General features: G+C 37.4%; 1 protein-coding gene across 2 annotated transcripts in view; it reads left to right on the top strand.

The window, feature by feature from the left end:
• TM7SF3 (transmembrane 7 superfamily member 3) overlaps positions 1 to 13,605 on the top strand; it is a 28,834-nt gene that overhangs the window by 1,356 nt on the left and 13,873 nt on the right. For both annotated transcript variants that reach the window (XM_033117226.1, XM_033117225.1), the window contains exons 2-5: positions 5,830 to 5,984; positions 8,528 to 8,681; positions 11,590 to 11,710; positions 12,470 to 12,641. In XM_033117226.1, coding sequence (XP_032973117.1) covers positions 5,830 to 5,984; positions 8,528 to 8,681; positions 11,590 to 11,710; positions 12,470 to 12,641 — 602 coding nt within the window. The remainder of the gene's footprint in view (positions 1 to 5,829; positions 5,985 to 8,527; positions 8,682 to 11,589; positions 11,711 to 12,469; positions 12,642 to 13,605) is intronic.

The raw sequence follows: 13,605 nt of genomic DNA, 5'->3' as shown, positions 1-13,605 counted from the left end.
GTCTCGCTATAAATTTCATGGATTTTAAGAAAAACTTAACTTGCAGGATCCTCCTGAAAAATGGCTGAATTTCTATTTAAGGAGTCTGATAATTATACAAACTGAAGAAATTGAGCGACTGCTGTAATTTAGGGGCTTTACCCATCTTTAGTAGGAGCTAACTCGCACACGTTGAGTAGTGACTTGAAAACCAAATGAATCTTTGAAGGTGGCAGATGTAGGTCCTAGAATATCTGAGGAAGGTGTTTTTTGTGACCAGCAGGGCACAGGAGGTGCATCATACATTTATACGGTTTTCCCTTATCTTGAAGTCCCACTTCTCTGCTGTCTTTAATATTATTCATTATTGTTTCCGTTTCATATCCTGAAACTCACATGGAATTGCATAGTAATTGGAGTTGAGCGGAAATTCATTTGAGCCTTCTACTGTTTGTGCTACTGATAGTGCTGTATGTAAGGTAGCAGGCCATTTGTGTAGTTAGTTGCCAGTGCCCTCTTCCTCTCAAAACTAGGGGAAAGGTAGTATGTACATTTTTGTGTTTCCTTTCAGCTTTTGGGGTTAATGAAAATTCATAAGAAGATGTAAATGAGAAATTGGGAGGAGCAGTTGAATGCTGACCAGCTCAAGTAGCTGAATGAACTGTTTTTGTTTTTACTATTCCATGTGAGGAGAATTCTGAAGACTCAGCTTTTCAGAGCTGTTCTAGAATTTGGTTGTTGTGCCAAAGCATAAACAATGGAAGTAAATTTTAGTAAATTCGTAAAAAGGAAGGGTTGGAAATTTTAAGGTTGCCAGTTTAGGATCTGATCGGGAAAGAAAAGAAAAAGATTAGGACTGGGCAGCTCTTTTTAGAATGGACTTACTGGAAAGAAAAAGTGACTCTGGGTAGGAGTGGAGGAAGGGTAGGAAAAAGAGAAAAGAGTCCCCTGCCCTGGGTTAGATGGCAAAAGTATTTTTGGCAGAAAAAGCAGAGGCACTGCTTTTCAGAGGAGAGATATAGCAAAAGTGCTGTCTCCATGTTAGTAGTCATTTGCTCTGTAATATGATTTGATGTGCTGTTTCCATCCCACTCCTAAAGTCCTAACATCTAATTATGCCTCATAAATTGTTTCTGATGAATTCTTTTCCAGATGGCTTAGAGGTGAAGTTAAGTTCCTATTCACTTCTTCAGGATATATTTTGGATACATCGCTTCATTTGCCATGTCTGCTTTTATGAGTAGAAATGAAATATGGATTCTGCTAGTCTGTACTGATAAAGTTGTCTTGACTTTCAGTATTTTTTCATTGTCACTCAATGGAAGTCTTCTTCTCAGCTTGATGTTTATGATGAAACATATGATGATATGTTTACCTGTTAGTCCTCTTGTTCCCACTAGTTTTATTTGTAGGACCAGACTAAATGCCTGGCTTTTTTTTTTGGAAGATGAGCCTCTGAAACACTGGAAAGCTAATGGAGGTTAATAATGATACTTTATTATATAGTATTGGACAGTTTACAAAAAAAAAAAATCCCCATTTGTTTGATACTTTCAGCAGCCAAAATGATTTATGCAGCACAATTACCGGTACTTCTATTTTACCATGAGGGAACTGAGGCCTAGAGGAAATAAATTGCTCACCTGAGGTCACAAAATTCAACTGTCACTCACTAAACATTTACTGTGTGCCAGCTAGGTGACTTGTACTGTACTAGGCTTTAGAATGTCAAACATGACAAAGCCCTGCATAGCCAGGAGTCAAACCGTAACTGGTTTTGTTAATACGCAATCTTTTATAAAACTTGTGAAATGGGTATTGGACTGTTGAGGTAACAGTGCCAAAGGATTTTTCACACAGAAGTTAGGTTAAAGGTAACTAAGAATAGGGAAAAATCTACTTATCCTTTCCTAATTCATCAAACATTTTGTTAGGAGTTCTCAAATCCGACTAGACATTAGAAAGACCTGGAGAACTTAAAAAAATACATATTGTTGAAGAGGGAACTAGAAACTGAAATTTGAAAGAAAAAGTAAATTTACAATAGCATCGAGAAACATTAAATATTTAGGGATAATTATAATGGAATATGTAAAGACCAGTATAGAGAAAACTATACAACATTCTTGAGATAAATTGGGAAACAGTAAATAGAGGGATATCTCAAATTTTATAGATTAGAAAATTCTGTATAAAGATACCATTTCTCCCTAAATTAATATGTTCAGTGCTATCCCAGTCAAAACTCCAGCAGGCTTTTTTTCTGGAAATTGACAATCTGCTTTCTAAAATTTATATGGAAGTGAAAAAGGGCCCAAAATAGTTAAGATGGTGTTGAAGAGGAAGAACAAATTTTGGACAGAAATTAAAACAGTGCAATATTGGTGTTGACATAGACAAATGGACCAATGGAACACAAGAGTCCATAAACAAACCCTCACATATGGTCACTTGACTTACCGTGTTTCCCCGAAAATAAGACCTAGCCGAGCCATCAGCTCTAATGAATGCATCTTTTGGAGCAAAAATTAATATAAGACCCGGTCTTATTTTAATATAATATAAGACTGGGTCTAATATAATATGTAATATAATATAATACCGAACTTATTTTAATATAAGACCGGGTATAAAATAATATAATACCGGGTCTTATTTTAATATAAGACCGGGTCTAATATATAATATTATATAAGATCAGGTCTTATATTAATTTTTGCTCTAAAAGACGCATAAGAGTTGATGGTTTGGCTAGGTCTTATTTTCGGAGAAACATGGTATCATTAATAATTAGAGAAATGTAAATTAAAATCTCAGTGAGATACCACTATGTACCCAGCAGAGAAACTGATGATATCAAGTGTTGGTGAGACTTGGGCAACTGGAATACCCACAAGTTGATAGGGGTGTAAATTGGCAAAAACATGTTGGATAACTGGCAGTATCTATGAACATAAGTATACCTTATTATCTGATAATTCCACTCATAGGTTTTACTCAAAAGAAATGTGTACACATGTGCGCCAAAAGACATGCTCAAAAAATGTCCGAATGGAGTTATTCATAATAACTCCAAACTAGAAATAATCCAAATGCTCTTAATAGTAAAATAGATAAATAAATTGTGGTGTCTTTATTTCATGAAGTATACAACAATGAAAATGAATGAATTCTAGTTACTATAGCAGCTGAAATGAATTGGACAAATATAATGATAATTTTTAGAAAGCTAGACAGAAAAGAATTCACGCTGTGTGATTCCATTTAATTCAATTTCAAAAACAGGTAGAGCCCACCTATGGTGTTGGAAGTTAGTATCCTGGTTACCTCTGGAAGGAGGGGAGAAGTACTGATTGGAAGGGGGCATTCTAGACCTCTAAGATGCTAGAATGCTGTTTGTAAACTTTGGGTACTTCTCTGTATGTATGTTCTTTTAATAATTATTTGTTTTTTTAAATTGATGCTTGGACCCTAACCAACCCCAGGGATTTTTATTGAACTGGTTTGGAGAGGGGCCCAGGCAACAATTTTTAAAAAACCACCTCCAGATGATTGCAATGCACAGCCAGAGTAGATTACCACAGTATTAGAAGTTTTTCCTAATAAGTATACCTCATGAGCACTATAGAAAATTTGAAAAATAAGGAAATGTGTAAAGAAAAGAAAAGATTATTTAAAATACACCCCCAGAGGTACCTGCTTTTAATATCCCTACTTATTTTGTCAAGGGACCAGTTTTTTAAATAATGTATACAGCGTCTCTCTCCTTTGTTATCTGGCTTCTGACTGGTTCTTGCGACAATCATTTGACTGGAGAAAGAGGGTTGTTGAGGCATGATCTTCCTGTAGCTTTTGGAAATTCAGGAAATAATAGATGAAAGTTGTAACTATTTCTGAAATGCCAGGTATTCTTGAAGAACTCAGAAGCAGAGAATGTATAACTCAATGTTTTGGTTCTAATCATATATATTCTCACATAGGCTGTTTGTTTTCATTGCTGATTTTCTTAATGAGAACCAGACTCCTAGGTAGTGATCAACAGCCAAAACATATGTCAGCAAATAGGTTTACTGGCTGAAATAGGTCTACTGGCTGATATCTATCTATCTATCTATCTATCTATCTATCTATCTATCTATATACACACACACACACATATACATACATATATATGTTTATATATATATACACATATATATGTTTATATATATGTGTATATATATATACATGTTTCTATATGTTTTTTTCCCCCCTGGAATACACTTTCACAAAAACAGAACTATTTTATTTCTTACTGATGCTGGAATCAATATTATTGATGTCTGTATGTTCATCAGTGGGGGATTGGTTGAGTAATTATAGTTACATACACAGAATGAAATACAGCATTTAAAATGGTAAAGCAAAAATTCTGTTGACGTGGAAAGATATCTGAAATGTATTAAATGGTCTATACCAAATGTATCTATATCATTTTTTCCATCTACAGAAAAATACTCATGCTGATATCTACCTAAATCCTGAAAGATGTATACCAAACTGTTAATAGTGATTATTTCTGAATAATATACTTGCTGGAAGAATTAACTTTCTCTACATTTCTTATCTTTTTTAAATAAGCATTGTATATTATCGAGGAAAATATTGTCATCTTAAGGGGAAAGCAAAACAAGGGTTAGAGTGTTGAGAGAGTGTCATCATTTTGTAGAGGTAGGATTGTCCCTATTTTATAAATCGCAGTTGAAGAGTTGAGGTAGAACCTGTATTTTGCATGCCATCAAGCATGAAGGTTTTTTCAGATTGTTCACGTTCTTTCTGCTAAGAACACCTCACTATCACTAGAGAAATTTTATAAACAATGAAATGTGCAAAGAAAAGTCACTTAAAATACGTTCCCAGGGATACCTATGTTTAATATCCCTACTTATTTTAAGTTACTAGTTTAATAATATATTTTAATTTCTATGGTCCTACCCTTTTTCCTTACTGTCTTTCAAAACACTGAACATAAAAACATGGACAGAGTGAGTGAGTGAGTGAGTGAAACGCAACCAGAGATGGAAGCAAGTAGACAGATGGGAAAGGCCAAGATGAGGTGTTAGAGAATTACTGACATACCTATCTTTTATGTGATTGAACTTGATCTTTAAACAAAAAGCTCTTTTTCCCCAAAATGCCTATGTTTCAATGACTATCTGTGAAGTACCTGGCATGGGTGCACAAAAGGACATTTTTGCCAGTGTTGATGGCACCTTCTTTTGCAAGCTAGGTATACATTTCCATGTGACAGATGAAAACGTTAAGGTTTAAGGGAATTAAGAAACTTGCCTAAAATCACACAGCTAGTAAATGGTGGGATAAAATTGAAGCCACCCCTGTATCTCCAGGCTGGCTTCAGAATCACTGGATTGTACTGTTCTTGAATACCAGTGCATTCACCATTGTTACTAGGTCCTCAGGGCTGTTAATCCTTAAATCCAGGGACTCTGTTCTGAATACAAGTGTTATTGTTGCTACCAAATGGGGAATTTTTCTGGGCTCTGGGAGCCAGGCATCTTGAGCGTCATCAGCCCTTTAAGTGTTGTTCGCATCTTTAGAAATAGCTTTCTTCCATTTTAGTTCTTACTTCCACCACTTACTACTACCTGAGTCAGTCACCCTGGGTGGACTGCTTCACCTCTTTAAGCTTAATTGTCCTCATGAGTGAAATGGGGGCAGTAATAGTAATATTTATCTCAACAGGGTTTTCTTTCTGAGGATTAAATTAGTAGTACCTATATTTATGTATGTGATTTCTGCAAATTGATATTAGAGGTGCAAATGTTAAATGAAACGTTTCTCCCATTGTAGGTGTTATTGAATTTTCTGTGGGGAAATTTAGATACTTCAAGCTCAACAGGCCCTTTCCAGAGGAAGCTATTTTGCGTAATATTTCCAGCAATGTGACTTTTCTTATTTTCCAAATACACTCACAGTATCAGAATACAACAATTTCTTTTTCTAAGGTAAGTACAAAGAATTATTTCCATAAAAATTGTTTCCATATTTTGGGGTCTTGTAATTAGTATAAGCATTAGAATGTGATGACTCTTTATATTTAACTTTATGTCTTAAATGAAAAAAAAGAAATAAAGATTGGATCCTGTCACGTTAGTGATTTAGACTGGCTAAGAGATGAGTATCTCAGGCCTTTCTTGAGGGTGCCAATCTCTGACTTAAAGAAAGGGTGATAAAGTGCTGAATCTGGGAGAGGACGACCTATGCCAAATGTTTCCTGTCTGTAGTTAAAGCTTTCCTCATGATTTCCCACCTTTTTTTCCCTCTTGTTCTATGGGGTCCTTCATGGTTTTTACTGAGAATGCATTTTAATGCGTTTCCATTTTTGTTCAGTCATTTAGTGTTGAAGTTTACTAAGACCTGTAAGTTTAATAAGACCCTTATAGGATCAACTCTATTCTTTGGAGTCTCTGAAACAAAAGAATCCTGACCCTGAGTTCATGCAGCCCAGTGGTTGGTTGGCTTTCAGCAGCATTTAGGACTCTGGCACAGAAATCATCACTAAACCCCTTCACCTCAACCTCAGCTTTGGGAAGTTTTCAAATGCCCTGGATTAACCTAAGCGATTTAGGACCTGCCATTTATGTTAACCTTTACAAATCTGTCTCTATTTAGCCTATATGATCTCTGAGACTAACAAATTTCACTCTGTATGATGTTGTGCTTCGTTTTGTTTGTCTTAAGCCTATCTTACAATATTCTGGAATTTGCAAAACAAAGCTCTCTTAGTCTAAGTTATATATATTTTATAAACATTGCTCATATTATCTTTCAAACTAAGTATTTTGTATTTTTTTATTCCTGACATACTGCTCCTACCATGAAGATTTTGAAATTGTGTGCGTGTGTGTAGTAGTTTAATAGACTAGAAATGGGAGAGTTTGATCTAGGAACAGAGGAAGGAATAAATTGTTAATTGTAAGAGATAACAGTGTCTATGACCCATACATTGATTTTGCTTTAGTTCTTGGCAGTCAGAGCAGAAATCAAAGCATGTTAAATTTCATAACTTTCTTAGAAAGAAGAAACATGCCAATGATTCAGGAGAAGCCAAGTTTTTTTTTCTGGCACTAGGTTCAAAAGGAAAATCCCGTACATAGGAGACATAGTAAAATGGCACGTACATAATTTCCTCCTTAATAACATCACAGCATAGGCAACATTTACAGGAAGAAATCTAGAACATGCATACCAGATCAAATATATATATGTATATATATGTATATATATGTATATATATATATATGTTTATCACATGCCTACTGTGTGATAGGCTGGTGGTTCTTTGCTTCAGGGGCCATAGACTTTGAATCCACTGAAATTGGTACTCTCTACCTGGCAAAATGTATACATACATCTGTATAATTTCATGGGGATTTCTGGAAACTCATTGGGCCTCTGGGCTTCTAGTTTAGAACCCCTGTGCTTGATTTTCCATATACTTAGTTTAAGTCTCACAACAGCTCAGCAAAGTAGTTATAATGCCTGTTTTTACTTCTGAGGAAACAGCTTGGGTAAAGGGACATCAGTATAACTAATGTGACAAAAGTGGCCTGAATGAACAGCGTCTTGGGCCTCACTTTTCATGCAGAAAGAGTCTTAGTTAACTTTAATTATCATACTGTTCTTTTCTTGTGCCGCCTTTAGTTCTCACTGTATTTATACTACTGAAAAGATGGTAACCAGAGCTGCACATAGCTCTACAAGTGAGTGGTCTGTGTGAAGAGAATTGTTTCTGTTTCCTCTGCCTTTGCTGATGAAGTGTGACACTTTGGAGTTTTTGGGTCATTGTGGTAGTTGGTTCTTGGTCACTGTCGACCCTATAGTTCATCAGTTAGTATTTAGGTCATTCTCCCTTATGCTTGTCAAATTGAAACCCATCTGTCACTTACGGGAAAATCATGTCAAGGAAACCTAACATATGCCAATCACAGCTCTCCAACTCAGTTTTAGCCAGCTTACCTTCCCCTTAAAATAGGTCCTGCGAGTCTCATAAGGAACTCCCTGACTTCCTAGCCCCTCATTCCCTGTTTCTGCATTGCTTCTTCTAATGCTTTATAAAACTCGCTCTTGCCCTGAATCCTTTGGGAAGAGTGCTCCACTGCTTGTGAAGGACTGTCCTCCCCCAACCTGTGGATTGTTTTCCCTTGAAGAAAGGACATCAAACTCATTGACGAATTGCTATAGCTTTGTCATTTGACGGTAATCTTAGTACTTGACATAGTAAATCTTAATTTAGGGGATTGAATAGCTTGGGAGTTTTGCTGTGCATCTGCTGTTTCTGATCAAACATCATATATTTCAGATAGTTCTTCCATGAGTACATATGGGCACATGCACATAGAGATGAAAAGAATTTTTTAAGGAAGTCCTGTTTTTATTCCTTTTTGTTTTGAGAAGATTTAGAATAGAACATGCATACTAGATCAACTCTGGAATAAAAATATTTTGCTCAGCTCCCTCTTCCTGATGACTCTCTTCTTCCTTACAGCAAACTCGCCTTCCCAATTCCTCGGGAACAGGCACTGACAAAGGACTGGTTTTTATTCTTAGACCCGAGCAGAGTATGTGCTTTTGGTACTTAGAGACTTTAGATGCTGAGCCTGTCCAAAATGTGGCCATTCCACTCTCCTACTCAGAAAGAGGTAATGTTTTTGTCTTTGACTCCCTATTTCTTTCCAGAATGTGGGACTTGTTCATGAAAATTTAGGGGAAACTATAATCCTGTTAAAAATGTTTATTATAAGTACAATATACTTAATCAGAAAGGTTTTAACAGCAAGGGAGCCGGAGAATTAGCATGATGATTGAAAGCCCAGGTAGGGGCTAGGAGAATACATTTATTCATTCAAAAACATTTAAGGAGCTCTTAGAGAAGCAGTAACAAAAAGGCAAGACATAGTCCCTAACACGTTAGTTGGTTGTTCTAGGCAGAGGAAGGTGCAGAAAAAGAATGGAGGATTTGGAGAATGGCAAATAGTGGGTGAGGCCAGAGCCAAAGTGTGAGGACCTATTACACAATCTGGGGTTTGCATTTTATTCTTAGATTGGTTCGGAGGAAGCAGAGAGAGTTTGTAAGCAGGGAAACGATGTGATGCATTTCATCTCTTAGAAAGTTAACTCTAGGGCGAGTGGGGAGTGGGTTGGAAAGGGTATAACAGAGTCAGGGCTTCGCATACCCTGAACAGAGGCCACGAGATAGGAGATGGAGAAAAGGGGCTGGATTTGAGATATTTGGAATGTAGAATTGATAAGACAGAATGACCAGTGGTTGTGGGTTGTAAAGGTGGGAGTGTAGGCTTCCCGTTTGAGCAGCTGGGATGTAAGGATGCAAAATAAGCATAGAGATAAGGTTGTTGTGGTGCTAGACATTGTAGCGGGTTGGAATGGGGTAGATAGTGACTGTGGTTTGGGATACAATGAACCTGAGACACTTGTAGGACATCTGGATGGAAATTCATAACAGGCAGTTTTACAGTAGGGCCTGAAGTGGAGGAGTGATGTTATGTATTTAACGAATAGCCGTTAGTAAAAGCCACAGCAATGAGTGCATGTCCAGGCATGTACATAGAGACTTAGGGGAAAAATACTAGCAGGTACTTTCATAGTGACACCCCCATGCCAGGCACTGTTTCTGGGGCGTGCTAACTGCTGAGGTAAAAGCGTAAGACTGAAGAGTAGTCGGGCGGTAAGGGAAGGACCTGGAGGTTCACCCTGAAGGAAGGAAGGAGTGGTAAGTAGCAGTACACTGCGGAGTGGCCAAGAGAAGGGACTGTAAGTATCCATATGATTGATTGCTCAGTTAAGAGTCAGTAGTGGCCTATAGTGAGGCATTTTAGTGGTTCTATGGGGATGAAAACTAGATTACAGTGAGTGAGGAGTGAAGGTGAAGTGAGAAAATTTAGACTATACCCTGCGTTTGGTGGTAATGGGAAGAGAAGGAATAGTAGCTGGTAAAGGAAGTAGAATCCAAAAGGTGAGTGGATTTAAAGAAAGAGTGTTATCTGTAACAAAAGGGTAAGTCACCTGATCAAAAACCTTGGACTTCCAGCTTCCATCAAGAACAGTGTACAAAGAAAAGAAAAATTATGAACAATAAGCGTCAATTACAATACATATGATTTTCTTGGATGTGGTAAATATTCGTAAAATATTTGCACACTGAGTTTTTCCATTCCAAATCTGGCCAGAGAAAGTCAACCACCAAAATGCCTTAGTTTAAGGAAACTAAGACCTAACTGTGGGAATGACTGGATGAGTGCGTAGGAAGTTGAGATCTTATAACTCTTTAAATTGGTTTACCTTTTTCTGTCTTATCTCAGCCTCTCCACTGGGGCCACCATATATGGTTCTTTGTATGGAGTTGAGCTCATGCCAAGTGACTGATCTAAGTTTGTCATGCTTAGGAATCATGAATAGGATTTCTAATAAGAAAAGAAGAGCTGTTTTAGCCATGTTATTAATGTAAATGAAATACCCCAAATTTACTTTGTGTTTCATTAAACATTCAAGTGCTAGTCAGATAGATGGTGTTGGGGGTCTTTTGAGATCTTTCACTTTTTTATACAGAAGGTATACATTTTTATACCAAAAAAATGTATACACATTTTAAGAAAGGAAAACTGTATTAAAATTGTAATACTCAATATACACCAATGACAAAAGGATGAATACAAGTCACGTTTGACTTCTGCAGTTATAAGAGGTGCTCAAAGTGTTACCATCAGTGTCCAGACACTTCTGATTACGGCAAACTACTGCTTGAGCAACGCTGACCAAAGTGTCCTCTTGTATACATTTTTTTGGCACCCCCAGTATACACAAGGACTCTTCCAGATTTGAGGATGACATCATCATCTTCTCCCTGTTGAAAGAAGCATGTGAAAAGTGGAGACCCCTTCCTCTATTACCCTTGGAGTTCCTTTTCTCTCTGGCAGTGTTTTTTTCCTTCCATCCCTGGGTTCTTAATGCTCCTTTGTAGGGTCATAGACACCCCCCAAATCTAATAAAAACCTCTCTCCCTAGAAAGTGCACACATTCAACATAAAATTTCAGGGTGTTCATGGAGCCCCTGAAACCCATTCTTGGATCCAGCTTAAGAATCTGTCTCTTCTGACCTTTTCGACTCTAGAGCAGAGTTTGGCAAACTATAGACTATGAGCCAAATCCAGCTCGCCTGTTTTGTACATAGTCTTATTTGACCAGGCAGCGAGCCATGCCCATTCATGTATGTGTTGTCTATGGCTGCTCTCGTGCCATGAAGGCAGGACTGAGTGGTTGCCACAGAGACCATCAGGCCCGCGAAGCCTAAAATAGTCAAATCACTCTCTGGCCCTTTACAGAAAAGATTTACTGACCCCTGTTCCAGAGCCCTTAACTCAGTTAACTTGACCTTCTTTAACCTCAGTTCATGAGGTAGTATAAAACTAGAAGCTCTATATTTATTTAACTTCTACATAGGAAGTTCTTGTAAGAGTGGAGTTCTGGTTTCTGAGTATAATTTGAATATATAAGAATTCTTTGTTGAGTAACTTTCTTTTTTTTTTCATTCAGATCCTGTCCCTGGAGGCTGTAATTTGGAGTTTGATTTAGATATTGATCCCAACATTTACCTGGAGTTTGATTTCTTTGAAACAACTATCAAATTTGCCCCAGCAAACCTGGGCTATGCAAGGTATGTCTGTCTCTTGTAGTTACTTTTAGAACATGCATGCCTCGCTGTTGTGTAGATTCAGTGAACTCTCTGGCCCTTTGCAGAAAAGAGAACCCATCATTCTCTTAGTAAAATTGAATTGTAGAATTTTTTTGAATGAAAGTAATTCATACATTGTAACTAATACTTGAGTGGTCATTTACAGTTACTATTGTCCCCTCCATTCTTATGAAGAGCCAAATGCTGAGTTTATTATGAGCTTAGAAGTACATCTTAGTTTCTGTAGAGTCTTAATTATGGAAAGCATTCTGGAGCTGTGAAATACCCTTAGTTTTTGGTAAAGATTTTATTATTTTAATGAAAACTCTGTCTTAGTGTCTACTTTAATAGTGATTAACAATAGCTAACATTTGATGAACATTTGAATGCTCTTTGTGCATCATCCACAGTACTGAGTGCTCTGTGTTCTGTCTTTTAATTCTAACAATTTTACAAAAGGGGCAGTTGTTCTTATTTTACAGAGAGGTTCCCTAAGGGTTATTAAGATTAAGTAACTTGCCTACTTACACACAGCTAACAAATGGCAAAGCTGGCATTTGACTCTAGGCCTGACATTAACATCTGGTTATTTAACCATCCTGCCTGTCAGTGTGTTCTTCTTCTTCATCCTGCCAAAATTGGAATCATTTCAGAAGTTTGAAATTCGAGGTTTTGGTTCCTTTTTGTAGATGGGACTTGCCCAACAAGAGATTGATGTTCAGTTTTTTTGGTTGACTTTAGAGGCACAGATCCCCCGCCATGTGACATCAGGACGGGGCAGGACTCTAGGTGGAGGCTGCAGTATGATGTCTATCAGTATTTTCTGCCTGAGGATGACCTCACTGAAGAGGGGTTGCTGAAGCACCTGCAGAGGATGGCCGAAGTGCCTCAGGTGACAGCCAATGCTATCAAGGTAAATCTGATTCTCCTGATTTGTGTGGCCAGATTGAGACACTTTTGCAAGAGCTGAGTAGGGGAGAAGCTGCCAGGAGCTTATTTCTTTACTGTTAACTTAGTCTTTCGGGGATTCTCATTTGATTCTCTTTTATTTCATTATCTTGGGAGTCTTTTCTGGTGATACTCCAAAGTAATGCTAGCCTTTGAAAAGATGCATGTAAATTACGTTTTAGTTGCAGCCACTGACATGAACCGGTTATCATGTGATATGGATGGAAGTGGGTGCTAAGTTTTTTATGTACTCCCATACCTATTAGGTTATACCTTTTAGCAATTATAAAAGTTATAGTGTTTTGAGGAAAAAAATGAGAAACTGTTTAAGGATATACACATTGGCATTAATATTTAAACCCAAACTCAAAGTCTCTAACTTGGAGCAAAATTTTTCTCTGAGCTTTGGGACCCCTGTAAATTCTTGCTTCTCCATTGTGGGGTACGGGCCAGTAGCATTGGCATCGTCACCTGGGAGTTTGCTAGCGTTGTAGCCTCTTAGGCTCCATCCCAGACCTACTCAGTCAGAATTTGCATTTTATAAAATTTGCATTTTAATTGTATGAGTGCACATTAAAATGGGAGGCTCACACTATAGCTCATTTTTGTGGAGGGCAGGATGTTATCTTTATGTCTTGAAAGGTGCCTGATAACAAATTAATAACATACAAGGTCATTCTTCAGTCTCCTGGTTAATGGGTAGAGTTTTCTAGACTGCTCTGATTCTTTCCAGAAGATTGATAGATTTCTAGATTATTTGGAAAGAAATGATTGAAATGGCATACGTGATTAGCCTAGTGGCTCAATCTCTTGGGCAAGATCCTATTTTGTTGTTCTGTTGCCTAGGACGTCATTGCCCCTTGCTCTAAGAGGGAGACTTATACAAGAAAACTCATTGTGCTTATTCTCAGATTAGGAGACACTATTGG

The sequence above is a fragment of the Rhinolophus ferrumequinum genome, chromosome 10, assembly GCF_004115265.2.
Source record: "Rhinolophus ferrumequinum isolate MPI-CBG mRhiFer1 chromosome 10, mRhiFer1_v1.p, whole genome shotgun sequence".
NCBI lineage: Eukaryota > Metazoa > Chordata > Mammalia > Chiroptera > Rhinolophidae > Rhinolophus > Rhinolophus ferrumequinum.
The sequence above is the reverse complement of the archived record's forward strand: the minus strand, read 5'-3'. Positions and strand labels throughout refer to the sequence as shown.